Source organism: Gallinula chloropus (genome assembly GCF_964237585.1).
Source record: "Gallinula chloropus genome assembly, chromosome: 3".
Taxonomy (NCBI): Eukaryota; Metazoa; Chordata; class Aves; order Gruiformes; family Rallidae; genus Gallinula; species Gallinula chloropus.
The window spans coordinates 73,159,081-73,174,865 of NC_140087.1; the positions used below are offsets into that span (position 1 = coordinate 73,159,081).

General features: G+C 38.2%; 1 protein-coding gene across 1 annotated transcript in view; it reads right to left on the reverse strand.

The window, feature by feature from the left end:
* Window positions 1-15,408, reverse strand: part of DISP1 (dispatched RND transporter family member 1) — a gene marked incomplete at its 3' end in the record, with an annotated part of 34,696 nt that extends 19,288 nt beyond the window's left edge. The window contains exon 1 of the mRNA XM_084261265.1: window positions 14,879-15,408. Within this exon, the coding sequence (XP_084117391.1) occupies window positions 14,879-15,384 (506 nt within the window). The 5' untranslated portion in view covers window positions 15,385-15,408. The remainder of the gene's footprint in view (window positions 1-14,878) is intronic.
* Window positions 15,409-15,785: the final 377 nt, after the last annotated feature.

Consider the following 15,785-nt stretch of genomic DNA (forward strand, 5'->3'; position numbering starts at 1 on the left):
AGCTGCAGAAAAGGAGAAAAACAGAATAACCAATCTGCAGTAACTCAAGGATTAAGGAAATGTACAAACAAGGATTTTCTCTTAAATCTAGCCACTAAAATTAAGATTAAAGGTATGAAATCTCAAACTTCATACTGCAGTTCAAGATGTACAAATCTGACTTTCAGAGGTATTGAGCTTGCAAATGATGACAAAAACTTCACTACCACCCCATGAACAACAGACTCAGCAGCAGACAAAAGGTACAGAAACCCAAATAAGTTTGAGTTTGGAAATTATTTTGCAGCGTTACTTTGCCTGAGGCTAAAAAAGAAGTTGTGGCAGGCTCAAAGGACTGTCTACATCCTGAAACACAAATCCAACTTTTCTCAACAAAGGCATGACTGGATGATAAGAAACTTTACACTGAAGTCAGAACTCACTAAGCCTGAATATGAAGTCAGCAGTAACAGGACTCTAGGAAGAGAGGTGCTTAGTCAAGCCCTTTCATGGATCAATTCAGCACCAACAAAGTGCAAAATGCACGTGAGCTTCCATGCCCATAGGGAAAGGGGACAAAGCTGCAGAATCAATTGTAACAGATTTCTGTAATCGCAGCATAGAATCTTGGATTTCCAGATTAGAGAGAAATATTCACAGACATATTTACTGTTAACATGGTGACTCAAACATGAATTTCTAGATTTTGTTTTTAAAGAACTAAATTTCCATATATGCTCAGTCACTTGTGAAAGAAAGTCTTGTTTTCATCAGTGTCACCCTACCATGAGCAACAATACCATACAGCTATTAGGCACAACCAACAGCCAAAGGACAATTAATACAAGCTTTTAAATTATGTTATTTTATTACAACAAAATTACTCTACAAGATGAAAAAACAAGGGGTACATTAGTTAAGAATTAACTCCCACAGCAGCAATGTCTCTCTCCCTCCACACAGGCTGCAGGACTGCTACCCTCATCATCATACACCATGCTACATGATCACTACTGTGATTCCCGTGACTCTAAAAAGGGTTAGCTGGTTCATCCACAGAGCCGTGACCACATCACTGCACACTGCCCCCAAATACAAAGGTTTGCTTCAATAGTGGGGTACAGAGCTGAACCTCATCTGAGGTCCTCACAGAGCCAGCAGGACAAAAAGTTGTTGGGAAGGACCAGTGTGATAACACTGTGGGGACAATGCAGGCACCTCCTCAGTCTATCTTCTGGCACATTCATTCTTTCCAAGGCCACTTCTGTGTGCAAAACCTTAGTAGATGGCCATGTTTTATATCTCTTCAAGCTTTACTCTGTCTTTCAATTCTAACTATATGACAGAACAGATTTTCTCAACAGAGCATAAAATTTGTTTTAGATGGAACTTCCAGATCTTAACTTTGCCTAATTTGGTTTACACAAAAGGAGTAAAAATACCAACAGACTCATTCTTCACTCTTCCTCTTGCCCATCAAAACCAAACTACATTTCCCTCTGTTTCCTCCACCTGCAAAATATATTCAGGGCTGAAAAAATGATGATGATTAAGTTCTTCAAAGTTAGGGAGGGTTAAAGGTCACACCTGCTATCAAACTGTTTTGTTTCGAAAAGCATGCATCAGAAAACCCTGTGTACACCCGGGTGAATTCCAGGAGTGTAACCAATCCCTTGCAGCTGTTGTGATGACTCTATTATATCAGTCAATAGGAAAAGTTATCCCTGAAAACTACGCCCAAAAAATTCTTTAGTTATGCTCTAAAATACAGAAATGCATGGCAAAACCAGATCTCTCCCATTTAATTAATACTGCTGTATCTAATTTTTGAAGTATTATACTTTCATTTAGCCAGTTAAAATAACACCACTAACCTAAAACCAAAAAAAAATCTAGACAAAAAAACCCTCATCAGTTTTCATGAGAAAAGTGGTGAATTCCATTATTTTGCTGGGACAAAAGCCAAGTTGATCTGTGTATTAAGTTACCTCTGTACTTAGTTCTCACAAGTTAAGACAGCAGAAAGCGACAATCACAGTTGTTTGTGAAGGCACTAGCACAACCAAGTTATTACATATATTACAGTCACTGATTAAAATCTAATGCATACTATGCACTGAGGGAAGGAGAAAGAAAAGGGGGGAAGGGAAAGGACAGGCTCTATTCTACCACCATTTACTGCAGGTCGCAGCTCCAACTCAACAGATGCTTCGCTTCCTCCTGTCCTTCCCTAATGGCGAGTTCAGACTGAGCATCATTCAGTCAGGAACTTCATAAAGAAAATAAATAGATTGGTTAATACCCCCAGAGATTTCTCAACATGAAATGCATTTGATTGACCAAGCATCCTTCCATGTAACACGGTGAAAAGGCAACGTGGTACTTATGAGAAGTGTTGCTGTAATTTCTGGAAGTTCACTGTAGGAAATAAGCGTATCAGGAGGATGGATCAGGGCACTGGTTTGGACTGGACCAGTATGGCTCTAATATTCACCTCTCCAACTACATCAGCACTTCACCCCAGCACTTCTACCAATATTCTGAACAGATGCAACAGAACACATTTGTGCCTTTGTGGATATGCCAACTTGAGTAGGGGCCGTTCACACACACAAAATACTATTATTTTATTTATTTTCCAATCTGAGAGAGTCAACAACTAGTGCTCCAGCTTCCTGAAGGAAAACATGGCGTGCCACTTGGCTACATCCTGCATTCAGGTTCTCAATGAACCCAAAGTTTCCTTTTGGTTACAGCACTGAAGGAGTTTTCTCAAAGTTAGCAGATCGGCACAGGTACAGCAGAGAGGGGAGTCTGGTCCTAATTTCAAGAACCGCAGTGGAAAGCAAGCCTTTGGAAATCATAGATACTATTAAATAGTAACATCACCTTCATGTTACCTCTACATTATACATGGCAAAAAACAGTGTTTCACAAGCATGTTCCTCAACATAGAGCCACTCCAAATGAATTTCACACTTACTAGAATTACGGACAGTTCAATGTTTTTGCAGTGCATTAGTTTCATTAATCTATTTCAGGAGAACACAAAGCTGAAGGCGTCAAAGGGCAATAAAAGTACCTAGATATTACAAGATATTCTTTTTGCAGTCTTTCTTCACAAATCCCAGTAGTAAGAAAGGTATTGATTTAAGTTACCACCTTTGCCTCGCACCAGAAGTTGGCCTCAGATGAAAATGTTTTGACTGCTGCTAAATGCCATCCTTTAGCAAACCCAGTTGAGATCCATGCTCTGTGACATCCACATATGAATTCACAGTGACAGCCAGCCATTGTTTCAGGGCTCAAAAGCAGGTGCAAGTGTAGCATGAAAATGGTCACTGACAGAAACTTGACAGAGTAGGAAAATCTCTGTTTTTCCAGTCATTCAGAGAAACCAACAGGTTGGGTGCCTGGGCTCCATTTTGGCACTGAGCTGAAAAAAGGTTTGAAAAGAAATGTATAGTTTACAGCTATTTGTCATAAAGTAGTTGTTACAGGGCTGTAAATGTTCATTGATAGCACTGAAGGTAACACACCAACAGCAGCAATCATGACAACTGCCCAAGCAGAATGGGATCCAGAATAAATGAAAGTTGTAGCTACTGCAGTAGATTTGTAACACCTTCAGCTTCTGACAGAACAGACAAACAATGGGTGTTTTGTATAATCTTAATTCTACCTTTCTTGTGCAGGTATTCATAGAAGGGGTGTATTATTTCTTCTTGCTACAAATAACATCACAACCATAAAAACACTCTGTGTATTTGTGATAGAGTGTACTCTTCAGGACACAAACTGATACCGTCTTTCTGAAGCAATTTATATACCACAGGTACCTAAACATAGCAATAGCCAAAAAAAAAATCATTAAAAAACAAACAACAGAAAAACTAATTTTCCACTCTTGCCTTTTGCTTGAGTTAAAAATGTTAAGTTACAATAAATAGCTGTACTTACTGGGAAAAAGAAAAAAAGAAAAAAATCAATATAAAGACTCTCCTGTCCAAGGATTATGAGGTGTTTAACCTTATGCTTTACTTTGCCAGAGGGAAGCTATTCCCTTTGTTGGTAGATCTGGTTACAAGAAGCGATAAAACATAGCTTTTTGTCATTATTACACTCAAGGATAAGCTAAATCCTTGCAGGATAGAATAAGCTATGCATCATATTGTACAAGATCCATTAGAACATACGATACAAAACTGTATCCTGGCAGAGGAAGAAAATCCTTGTGTTTTCAGAACGTCACTGAGTTATGCGAACAACCTGAATTGTTCTTAAATACCAAGCTAACTTTTGCTGCTCTATCAGGTATCATACCTATGTTCTTTATCACCTTAACAATCACTACAATCACTCAGACAATAAATCCAGCTGATTAAGTTGCCAAAAAACTTTGACAAGCCTCATGAATTATTTTTTTCAATGATGTATAGAGTTTTCCTTGATTATAATCATGATCTCTCTCTAGATGTTGTATTAATCTGCACTTTATTTATTTACATCTATAAAGGAGGAGCGGGATAACACACAGCAGAATGATGTTCTAAAGATTACAGAACTCGTTTTTCTGGTAACTTGCTTTTTTTTAAAAAAGGTTTTACTGAAAGAAAAACATGGAATTTTCTTGTTCTCTCCCACATAAAAATCAAAAAGGATTTTTTTTTAAATATCTAGATTATCAGAATGAGATGAACTGAAACTAACTGATATTTCATCCCATTAAAAGTGTGAAATAGCAATGTTGCAGCTCTACTTAAGGTTATATTTCTGAATTATTTCTGCTAAGACTATTATTACAGACAAAATCAAGCAAAATGAAAGTTTTTGCAGCAGAGGCACCAAAATCAATATGCTGCTTGGCAACTCTATTACAGGTGTCAATTCACCTTTTTATAGTTGAGATACCAAGCTTTATAAGGGGGGCTCTCTGCTCTTCTTGTACTCTTTACCTCTCTGGTTCCAGCTGAGGATCTGCCCTACATTCACAGCAAGTAGGAGCAAATAACATTGCCTTTCTGCAAGGAAAGCAACTGTAACAAAGGCATTAAGAGTAATAATCGTCCAAGTGATTCTTGCTCTATCAAATTAAGTTTGTTTTTGCTCGCTTGCTTTCTGCTATGACATCAATACTGAATTTCAAAAACCTGCTTTGAAAAAGTGCCAGGTAGTTTGTCACATCTCCTAGTCACAAAATTTTGGTTTGTGCCAACATGCAACAGGAAAATACAGTCCCATGAAGTCAACGGAGATATGAAATGGTCAGTGCGATCATAATGGCATCAGAGACATTTGTATGTTCATTTAGAAGTTATTTTGATGAGTTTAGACTCCCAATATTATTAATCCTATGCTAAAATTAAAAGTCTATAAATTTATAGCATATGAACGACTTGAAATTGAAATGCTCCTATAAACACATCCAAGGTTTGGGGATTGGTTCCCCCATCCCTCCCTTTTCCTCACTGCTCTGTATGGATGCATACATGCAGAAGCCCAGGATTTACACAAAGTTTTCAGTTGAAGGTTCTTTAGAACTTCATTTTTGCAATACTGACTTCCAACACATTCCATCCTCCTTAACAGTGCCTACCTAGTTCACTTCTCTTGACCAGGAATTAAATCATCATCTCTGTTGGAAAATGTGACAGTGTATGAAGAAACCAAGTATTATACACACTACAAATATTTTTCTTGCAATCTTCTTTCCCTACACTATTCTCCAATTGGCATAGCAACTTTTAAACAGTTCTCAAACTTTCAATACAAAAACTGCCAAATATACTTTAACTGGATTGTCCTAGCTTTAAATAGCCTATACATAATTTAAAGTATATTCTTCTTCAAAAGGTTTAATTGAAACTATATATATTCTCCTTTAACTTGTGAAGCACTAAGGGCAGGACCACATATAGTACTGCTCAGCAAGTTAAACAAAAGTTCTGAACATTTCAAGACAATAAAAACGGCTTCATAAAATACCACCATGAATCATTATTTGAAAACAAGCCAACAGCTAATTTGGAGCAGACTAATATTATTTCAAGATCCTTCACAAGTCTTAAACCATTAGTCTTTTTTCTCTTTTTTTTTTTTTTGTAATTACAGTGAAATTAATAGATATGTTCTGGGATTTAAATGATGACTAGAGTGGCTTCAGCATTTTTACTGGCAAAAAGTTCCTTCCTTAGAAATATTTTATTTCAAAGCCAGTTTTATTACACTTCCCAGTTGAATGGAGCAACTCAAGGTCATGGTCACATCTTGCATTTCTCCAACAGACAGGAAATTAATGTGACCCAAGAAATCACAACATACACACAAGAAAACCTCCATCCCATGATACCAAAGAGAATGAAACAGATATAGCAGAGTAACTATTTTTATCAAGGTATTTCTCCACAAAATGCATGTTCTTACAGGCATTAATGCTTGACATTAAACACATTTATGTTTGACTCTGAAGTAAGGAGGCTTCAGACTGTCATGTATCTCGCTTCAACCAGTGCGTGATTCAGTCTTCCCTCCTACGGAGATGTAAGGATTTGGGAATGGAAGTCAAAGGGGGGTTCAGAAAATCTCCTTTGACCAGAGAGCTTTTTTGAGGTAGAATACAAGCCTTTCAAGTTTCTCCAAGTTATTAGACTGACTATGGGGACTCTAGTTTTATATAAAATGCTAGGTTTTATCTTTCTACATATTTAATCTCTTGCAGCAAATAAAAATACTGTTACTGAAACAATTTTCTTCTAAATTTAGCTAAGTATTTAACTTCAAAGAAACATTTCAGTGTTGAGCTGCTGTTCCAATCTTTGTGAATTTTGTCACTTAAAAATTATGATGTTCTAAGTGATATAAAACAAGTGTATATTCAACACAAAAAATATTTAAAAGGATTTAGTGAGTGAATCCAGAAAGAAGGCTTATACTGACATAAAACATTAAACTGTACATATATAATGCAACATCACCTTCTGTACCTCCTGAGATTATATTTGTTTTGTTTGCTCTGTATAACAAGCAAAAAAAAGGAGTATTTACTGAACTTTTAAATGTTTTCAGTATTGTAGCCAAGACACCAAAACAGCATTGCAAGATTAAACAGACTATAAACTAGATTTAGTATAATCAAAATTGTTCACAGCAAAAAGCAGTTCATCTACTTGACTGAATGAACTAGACATCTTGCAAGCTGGAAACGTAGCACAGGAATTTTGCAGAAAGGTATTCCATTAACATCCCAAAATACCAGAAAATTGAGAGAAATGACACATGTAAGCTTTTCTAGTCCAGTACATCTACGATTTTATTTAAAAAAACAACTCTAATTTCTGAATAGTGGAGCCCAGCTTTCTGAAACACAATCAGGATTACTACCTCTAAGTTCCCTTACATCTACTGATGTGTTAGTGGTACCAACTCATTTCTATTTTGCATTAATAGTCAAGGCTTTAAGAGATTTCTTTATTTAACAGATATCCTGGGCAGATGTCTCATAGCAGTCTTAGTGTAGCAAAATTAATGCCAAAATTACTCAGGCACCCTGTGTATTTCCCTCTTGCATTGTGTTTGGGGTTACTTAAAAGCATGCACATCAATTATTACTTGCTAGGAGATAAAGACAACACAGAAATACCATCAGAGAGGAAGGACAAATGATTTTGAAAGGAGCTAGAGACAATTATGGCAACTTAAAAAGAGCTTTCCAAGGGCAATGTTCCTCATTCTGCACTTTCCCACCCATCAGATGACTGAAAACCTTTAGGTAGCGGGAATACCGAAATCTTTGAAATCCCATTTTAAGAACAGTGAGAATCAGGTCACTGGCCATGGTTAGTTTAGACTTTTGCTCTCTGTTTTCTAGTTTTGTATTTAAACATTACTACAACCTACTATCAAATTAAAAGTGCATGATAACAACTATACACAGTGAAAGCACTCAAATAAGCCGTCATCCTTCTGGCTCTTCCACCACTTTTTTCCCCTAAATGTATGTATGTAGATGCTCAGTTTTAAAAGCTATCTCAAGAACCACACCAATTAGTTCTTTTCAAGAATGAACGCAGCTGATGCTAGTTTTCCAGTCAATTTAGCACAAAAGAAAGGACCCATGTTTTTTACGGTTTCCCTGGCGTTATTAGCTTTATGTCTTCTGAAGACTGCAGTTCAAAGGTCCAGCAGATTGCTGGTTAAGTACTTGCTCTTCTGTTGTTGGAGGAAAGGTGAGGGATACAGGGCACAGGAAATTCATCTTCAACCACACACAGAAACTGAAGTTTGTAAGTAGCAGAGACTAAAGGTCAAAACAGGGCCAGGCTGGTACTCAGCTGCGGTCAGACCAGAGCAGGAACCTTCCAAGTCCTTTTCCCATCACAAAAATGCTTGCTTCAAAGCCATCTAAAGTCTAGACAAACGCTAACGCTTAATCAGTACAATTAAAAGCCCACAAAAATCCCTTGGATTACGTAACGAATAAGATTTAAGCATGTATAATATTTTTCCAGGCATATTCTTTTTACGTTGGTCAGATGATGGATTATAAATTGCATTTTTTTTATGTGTAATCCAGCCTCTGTGCGTCAGCCCATTGCAAGACTAATAGAAAGTGCAGCATGTTGCCTGCACAATAATTGTCATGGGAAGAGTAAAAGTGTTAATGGAACCAGAAGTTACTTAAAACCTCTTAAGGCATCACACTCTGGGATAAGGTAAGACTAAAAGTAAAAACGAGTAAAATTAATAAAAAAACCCCGAGAAGGTACAGCTCAAATTACTGACTGCCACGAAAAGTGATTTCAGAGAAAGAAAAAGAGCCAATTTTGTTTGTTCACAAGGAGACCTCTACCTCCACGTGCACAACAGAAGGATGCACGAGACTGCCACATTCTCTTCTTTCCTTTCCTCAACTGCATTGAAATCCCCAAGTATGCCACCAGGCTCTTAATGCTGCAAGCATGAATGGCAGCTTGTGATTCCCATGTATTTTCAACCTCTTCATTCTGGGAAACCACTGGATGAAGAATTCCTATTTTAGAATGGAATAAAATGGCTCAAATGTAATAAAGCCAGATTTTGTATTGCTTCCATCAAAATTACCCACATGCTCGATTTATCTCCTGATCTACAGCATGAATATTCTGCAACATCCTGAACATTGAATGAAGTGATGGTAACAGCTTTTGCCTTTGTCACTAAAGGTTGATAAAAAGTCTCAGAAACAACCTTCAAAAATCTGACCTAAAGGATGTTTTATAAAAAGCTATTTTTGGTCTTCCTAGGGAAAGGGAGTGTCTTTTATTAATCTAAACCACAGTACGTACACATGTATTTTGCACAAAAGACATCAGTACACATTTCAAATACAGAGTGAAGACAGAAGTATCTCAATGCAAATGCAGCAGAAGCTAACAATTTTCAAAGTGGAAAATATTTAGATAGGTGCAAAATAGTTTGCTTAAAGAACTCCACATAGGGGCTCATGTGAACAGTTAATGTTGCTGAAATGCGACTATTTCAAAATATTGTATACACATGTGTACATATAATCAGCTCTGCAAGCCATGCAGAATGTACTAGATAAGTTATCCTTTTCCTGGAATCAAGCAGGGAGCTGTTTCATAACAAAGTCTTGTTATTAAGATTGGTATTTGGCAAACATTCCCTTGCTTTTTGAAAAAAATAGGAATTTTTAAATTTCTTCTTCATTCCATTCCTTATGATAAGTAACTAGAAGGAAAATATAAAATGGGTAAAAGGCAGCTATAATGTTCTATCCTGACTTCACAGCTTCATCATTTGTATACGTCTCCTTTTTAAAGTATTAATTAACAGTGCAAGTATTCAAGTATGTTTGCAACACGGTTTAACTGTGTGGCACAGAACTATCTGAGATATAGCAGAACTCAGTATCCCAGCATTGTCACATAAATCTGCAGTGCCAAAACAGTTCAAAAGGCAGCTTAAATCTAACCGAAAGGAAGACACACAGTAAGTCTGGAGATATTAATGCTCTACAGTGTCCCGACTCCAAAATAATATGGGTTTTGCCTTGCTTGGAATATAAATTGTTGTAGCGAGTGAAAACTTTGAATCTAGCAATTCAAACTAAGCTTTGGGAGCTAGAACCTCCAGCCTGGTGGAGGATGAAGAGCAATTTATGTCTATCCCACAAATTTAAACCGTAGCCAAATTGATGGTTCTATAAGGCTGTAAACTGATTTTGTGTGTTCAAGCTTGAGATGACTGCATGACCAAGGAGAAATCATCCCATGTCTCCTTTTAAGCTGCTTTTTTACCAGGAATAATTCAGATGCTTTTCAGAACAGTTCTCTTACCTGCTTTAGCCAAAAGCATTAATACTGTAGTCTTGAAAGGTGACTCATGGCAGGGGACTGTCACGGTTTTCGGCTGGCATAATTTCCACAAGAAGCTGGAAGGAGACACAGCCAATACAACTGACCTAACCTAGCCAAAGGGATATTCAGTATCATGGTCAGTATATAACAGGGGGAACTGGCCAGGAAGGACAGATCACTGCTCAGGGATGGGATGGGCATCAGGTTCTGGGCGATAAGCAAGTTGTTTCGTGTACCACTTGCTCTGTATATATTCTTTTATTAGTATTGTTATTGTTATTTTCCCACTCTCTTGATGCCCTAGTAAACTGGCCTTACCCCAAGCCATAAGTTTTACCTTTTTTCTTCCAATTCCCCTCCCCATCCCACCAGGGAGCGGAGAAGTGAGCAAGCGGCCATGTGGTGCTGAGCTGCTGGCTGGAGTGAAACCACAGCAGTGACGCAGAGCAGGTGTCCTCCAAGCAGAGAGTACTTGTATGAATTTATCAGTGCAGCACTGCAAACACTAGGTGCACTGGCAGCATGGAGTAGTTTTCTTATCAGCATTACCATAGGTTCTTTCACAGCTCCTTAACCTCTTCTCCCTTACCTTTTGTCTCTGAATCCCAAAGTTTTCTAAATTGTATCACAAAAAAAAGATATTCCAAGAGAGTTGGCAGTTTTTAACTGGTGTTCTCCCATGAAGTCTGAGAGGAGCAATTCAATTTGGTACCAGAGACAACAGCCATGCACAGCAGTGCTACCCCATGCTTTCCTCAACCCTGAAATGACATTACTGAATGATCTCCCCATATTCTTCCTCTTCTGCTCTTATTTTACAGACACACATTCCTGTATAAATAATAGCTTTTGAAAAATACCAGAAACAATTTAAAGGTTTTTCTGGTTTCCCATTTCTTTACTGCAGTGCTTAGCTGTGCTGGAATATGCAACCCTTCATTATTTATTTTATTCTCCTTTCATCCCACTAAACATGCTGCTGGGCTGCATAGTTTTACTCCTCCCTAGTGACTCCTAACTCAGCGCTTCCAGCTGTAAAGCATCAGTCTTCACGCTGCTTCTACTTCTTCAGATTACCAGCCTTGCTTGGTTCCTCTTCCTCTATTCTACTGTCTACTCACTGAAGGTTACTGATGATTACAGAAGCAGATGGTAGCAAAGTAGGGACAGTACCCACAGGTTTCTTGAGATACTTAAGTGCATTCAGCCTAAAAGTGTTACTTCAACATCAGCCTTCTGAAGGGCCAGGGTAGAAAAAAAATTCTTTCAACAGTACCCAAAAACAAGAACTAATCATTCCATGCTGCAAACAGGTAAGTTGGGAAACTGTTTGTCAAAGCAAATCATGTCCCTGGACAATTGGATTCTGATACAGAGAGATGCCTAGAATTTCCCAGGGAGCGTTTTTGCAGTTGTGATATTATGCCCACTGAAAAATGAGACTTGAACATGTGAATTACATCTTAAATATGTACAAAAAATAACACAAACTTTGCTCAAAATCTTCCAGCCTCAGAAAAGTATCTGAAAACCCTCAGAATTGTTACAATCAACAGCTGACCTATTTTATCTACTTTTACAAAAGAATCTTTTGCCAGAATCAAGTTGCAAACCACCAACCACCACAAATAATTTTCTTTTATGCAACAAGCCTTTTTCACCAATCAAAAAAATTACCAGTTGCCCAGCCATTCAAGTTATGGTATATAGATGACATTACTATGTAATTTAGTTTAAACTTCAAAGCTGAATACACTACAAAATTCCAGATCCAGACAGCTTTAAGAGGATGGGACAAGTATGGCATTATTTCAATCTGTCTTCTTTATACACTCCAATCCACAGTGATATACCAGAGCCACATTCCTTCAATATTAGGTCACTGACAAATGTTAAGCCCTGGGCTTCAAAACCTGACAAAACTTGTCATGCTGAAACAATTGGTTACCTGCCCAGAGCTGTAAGCATTAGCAATATCGTTTGCAAAGAGTGTTCACCCAACTCTATCTCATCACGTTCCTCCACTTGCCCTTAAAATTGTAACAATATTTAAATGCTATTTTTTAAAAATACAAAGGACCAAAATGAAAGTTAGCTGGACTACACACTGAATTTAGTTTTTGTAACTTGCATTATAATATAACCCTGTTAAAACATGTATATATGATTAAACTTGATGATTCCCAATTAGCTTTGTAAGAAAATTATCTGGAGAAGAAGCTGCTGTGCAGATTACAGGCTCAGAATATAATGAAATTAGAGTGTGGAACAAAGATCACAAAAATATCACCATGTAGAAGCATTATCTGTCTGTGTACAAAGTTTACCTGAGCTGTGGGAGAGGGTAACTGTGTGTTCATTTTCGAATGCAAATGAACACATTTAATAATCTGGCTTGTTAGTGCTATTTCTCTTTAGCACTAACAAGCCAGATTGCTTCTTCCTGAGCACATAATGTGAGAGGTGCCCCATGGTAGGGGGGGTTGGAACTTTATGTAATCTTTAAGGTCCCTTCCAAACGAAACCATTCTGTGATTCAATGGCAACCATCTACCTGCAAGGCTACGTCCAGTTACTCCCTGTTTTTACCATCAACCAGCATATCCTCATTGGCAATGGCCTCACAGTATGATAAACTAGATCCACAATGCAACAGGAGGCCGTAATATTAGACACACCTTGCAGACTATTCAGAGAGAAAAGCAGCCTTTGGTTCCACACCAGTAACACAAGTGATAATGGTTAAATGTAGGCCTTGTCTGTTAGCCACGGCCAGTTTACAGACTTAAGATGTATACAAAAGGCCCAGCTTCCCCAGTATGGCATGGGACCCAAGTCCTACTTGCCACAAGTTTAGAGCTACCTTTAGAACAGGTAACAGCAACCACAAGCTGTCTGGCTTCTAGAGGACGGACTAACTTTTATTTGCTGACCTGTGAGGCATATTGCGAGTATCTTGTGTTTGAGAAAAGTCAGTTACCTTAGCTAGAAGGAAGTCCAGAAATGAAACAGTCGCTGTTTGATGGGGTATGTAGAGTGTGCTAATGCAGATAGTTAAGAAGTACAGATACTTTAAAGGTCATCTTGTGTCCTTATTTCAACTGCTAACAGTAAGATGAACTTTTACCATAAATCATTACTTATAGTTTATGTACGCTTATGTAAAAACATACATAAATGTACATAATGGGGAGGAAATGCAAGATAAAAAAGCATCTTAGCTCACAGCAGTTCAAACTGCTCCAAGTCTTTGTATTCATAAAGTCTTATGGAAAACATTATTTTATTATATCTGGAAGAATTTTTAACTTTTTTCTGGAGTAGGAACAGAAATTCAGATTATGGACCACATTTGTTCCCTTCCTCAAGACTATGGAATACACATCAAGTTTAACAGTCCTGCTGCAGGGGGAGAAAACCAGTGAAATTAGTGCACCCATTTTGACAAAGTGACATGTATTACTGATTTTGTAATTGCTCGACCTCCTGCATATCTTTGCATTCAAAATTACATAGAAATTTTCATCTTTATTTAAGGTTTAAACAAGTATGGCGTGGAAAAAACATGTCTGATTGTAAGCAGTTCCAATAACTAAGTTTTTTCCATTCATCAGAGGAATAACTGGCAGGGGAAAGCTGATTTGCACTCTGTATTATCCTTATTTTCATCTGCTTTCACCTTAAGGAAAAAAGCTTTATTCACTTTGACTTTTTCCACATTACGTATTTGCCCCAGTCTGATATTCTCAGAAGTTTAAAATTAGTTTGTCATATATTTCATCAAGACAAACTCATTGTAACTGACCAAGAAATACTTGCAGCTCAAGTTCTGGAGCAAGGACACAGATGTTGGATGACAGGGAGAAGGGTCGCCTTTATTACCCCAGTGAAATCCCATCCAACTGCAACTCGGGAAAAAAAATCAACCTTGCATAAATGCTTCACTGCAACTCCAAATCTAAGAGATATAAAATGGTAAGTCTAAAGATAGAAAGGACTAAAGCCTAAAACAAAATTTCTCAATCTGAGCACAACTTTAAAGTTTACCAGATGCAAGCACTATGGGTGCAACTCACCAAACCAGCTGGTCTGACAAAGAAAAACCAGCCAGCAGATTTATGAACAGAACTGAAAGTATTTTTTCAGTGTATACTTTTGAGGAAATCAGGGCTGCCTTAGCTATCTCCTGCTTCACAGAAAGTAGGTGTCCATCTTGTCCTGTAAAACTGTTAATGAGCTTCCAAACAATCCCCAAGAGAAAAAAAAAAAGTCCACCACAACAAGCAAACCAAACAACCAACCAGTTCCCCCCACCCCCAGCAAGAACTAATTCACTTCAGGAATATTCCTTTAGCGCATCGCTAACGTGGTTTCTTCAGAAAAACAATTAAGTTGGTAATGCAAAGATGAACTTGTAAAAACACCAGGGAAGAAATTAGCTTCATTTTTCTTCTTTTTATTTTCTGCTTTTGTAAGAAAATGAAGGAGGTGTATAAAAGGTTACCTACACTGAGAACAAAGTAAAAATGCAATCTGCTTACCTTATCCTGGCTATATGCTGCTGCACAGGCTGATGCTGAAAATGGTCAGGCCACTGATGGTGAAGGCAGAAGGATGGGGAGGGCTGAAGACAGCAGGCAGGCTGATAAATGGGGGTGTGTTTTTGGCAAATAGATGCTGAATATTCAGTATGTGGCTGAATGCAGCATGAAGTCACAGGAGATGGTGCTGAGCTGCCAACCACTGAATGACATTCTTGCTTGCCATTGTGGCTACTTAAAGAATGATGGTATGGACAAGGGTGGCAGCACTGCGACAACATCTGCCGAGTTCTTTGGTTGTCTAAAGGCAGCAAGGATGGTTTGATTGTACCATTAAGTTGCAGGCAGCCATTGGGACTTGCTTTTGTTCTTGGTGTTTCCTTGGGCGGGAGCTGCTGGGCCGCAACGTCTCCATCATTAGCCGCAACGATACCTGGGCCAGGAGCGTTTGACAAGATGCTGCCATTGCTCAGAACCACCGAGTCACTGACGCTGCTCATAGCCATGCTCCAAGTTCTCAGTGGACACGGGATGTTCCTGAAGAAACAAATAAAGCCAGGTTTACAGAGCTGTGGTGTTTGCAGACGCTCAGAAAGAACTTTAGCTTACAACCAGCAAAGCTCCTCTCTCATCTTCATCTTTCACAACGCAGGGAAATAGAAAGGAATTGTGCACACGCTGCCAGGAATGTTTTGAAGGACTTTCAGGTGCTGAACAAAAAGTTGGGTGAAGTTACATAAACGCTCAATGATCAAACCAAAATAAACAGACGTTTGACAGTCACTAGGTCACAGCTAACGAGCAACGGCTGAGATGCACGGGAATAAGATCATTTTGCACACGACTGTGAAAACAGATTTTGGGCTAAACTATGAAACTATCCACACCTTGCATGCTGCAGTTTGCC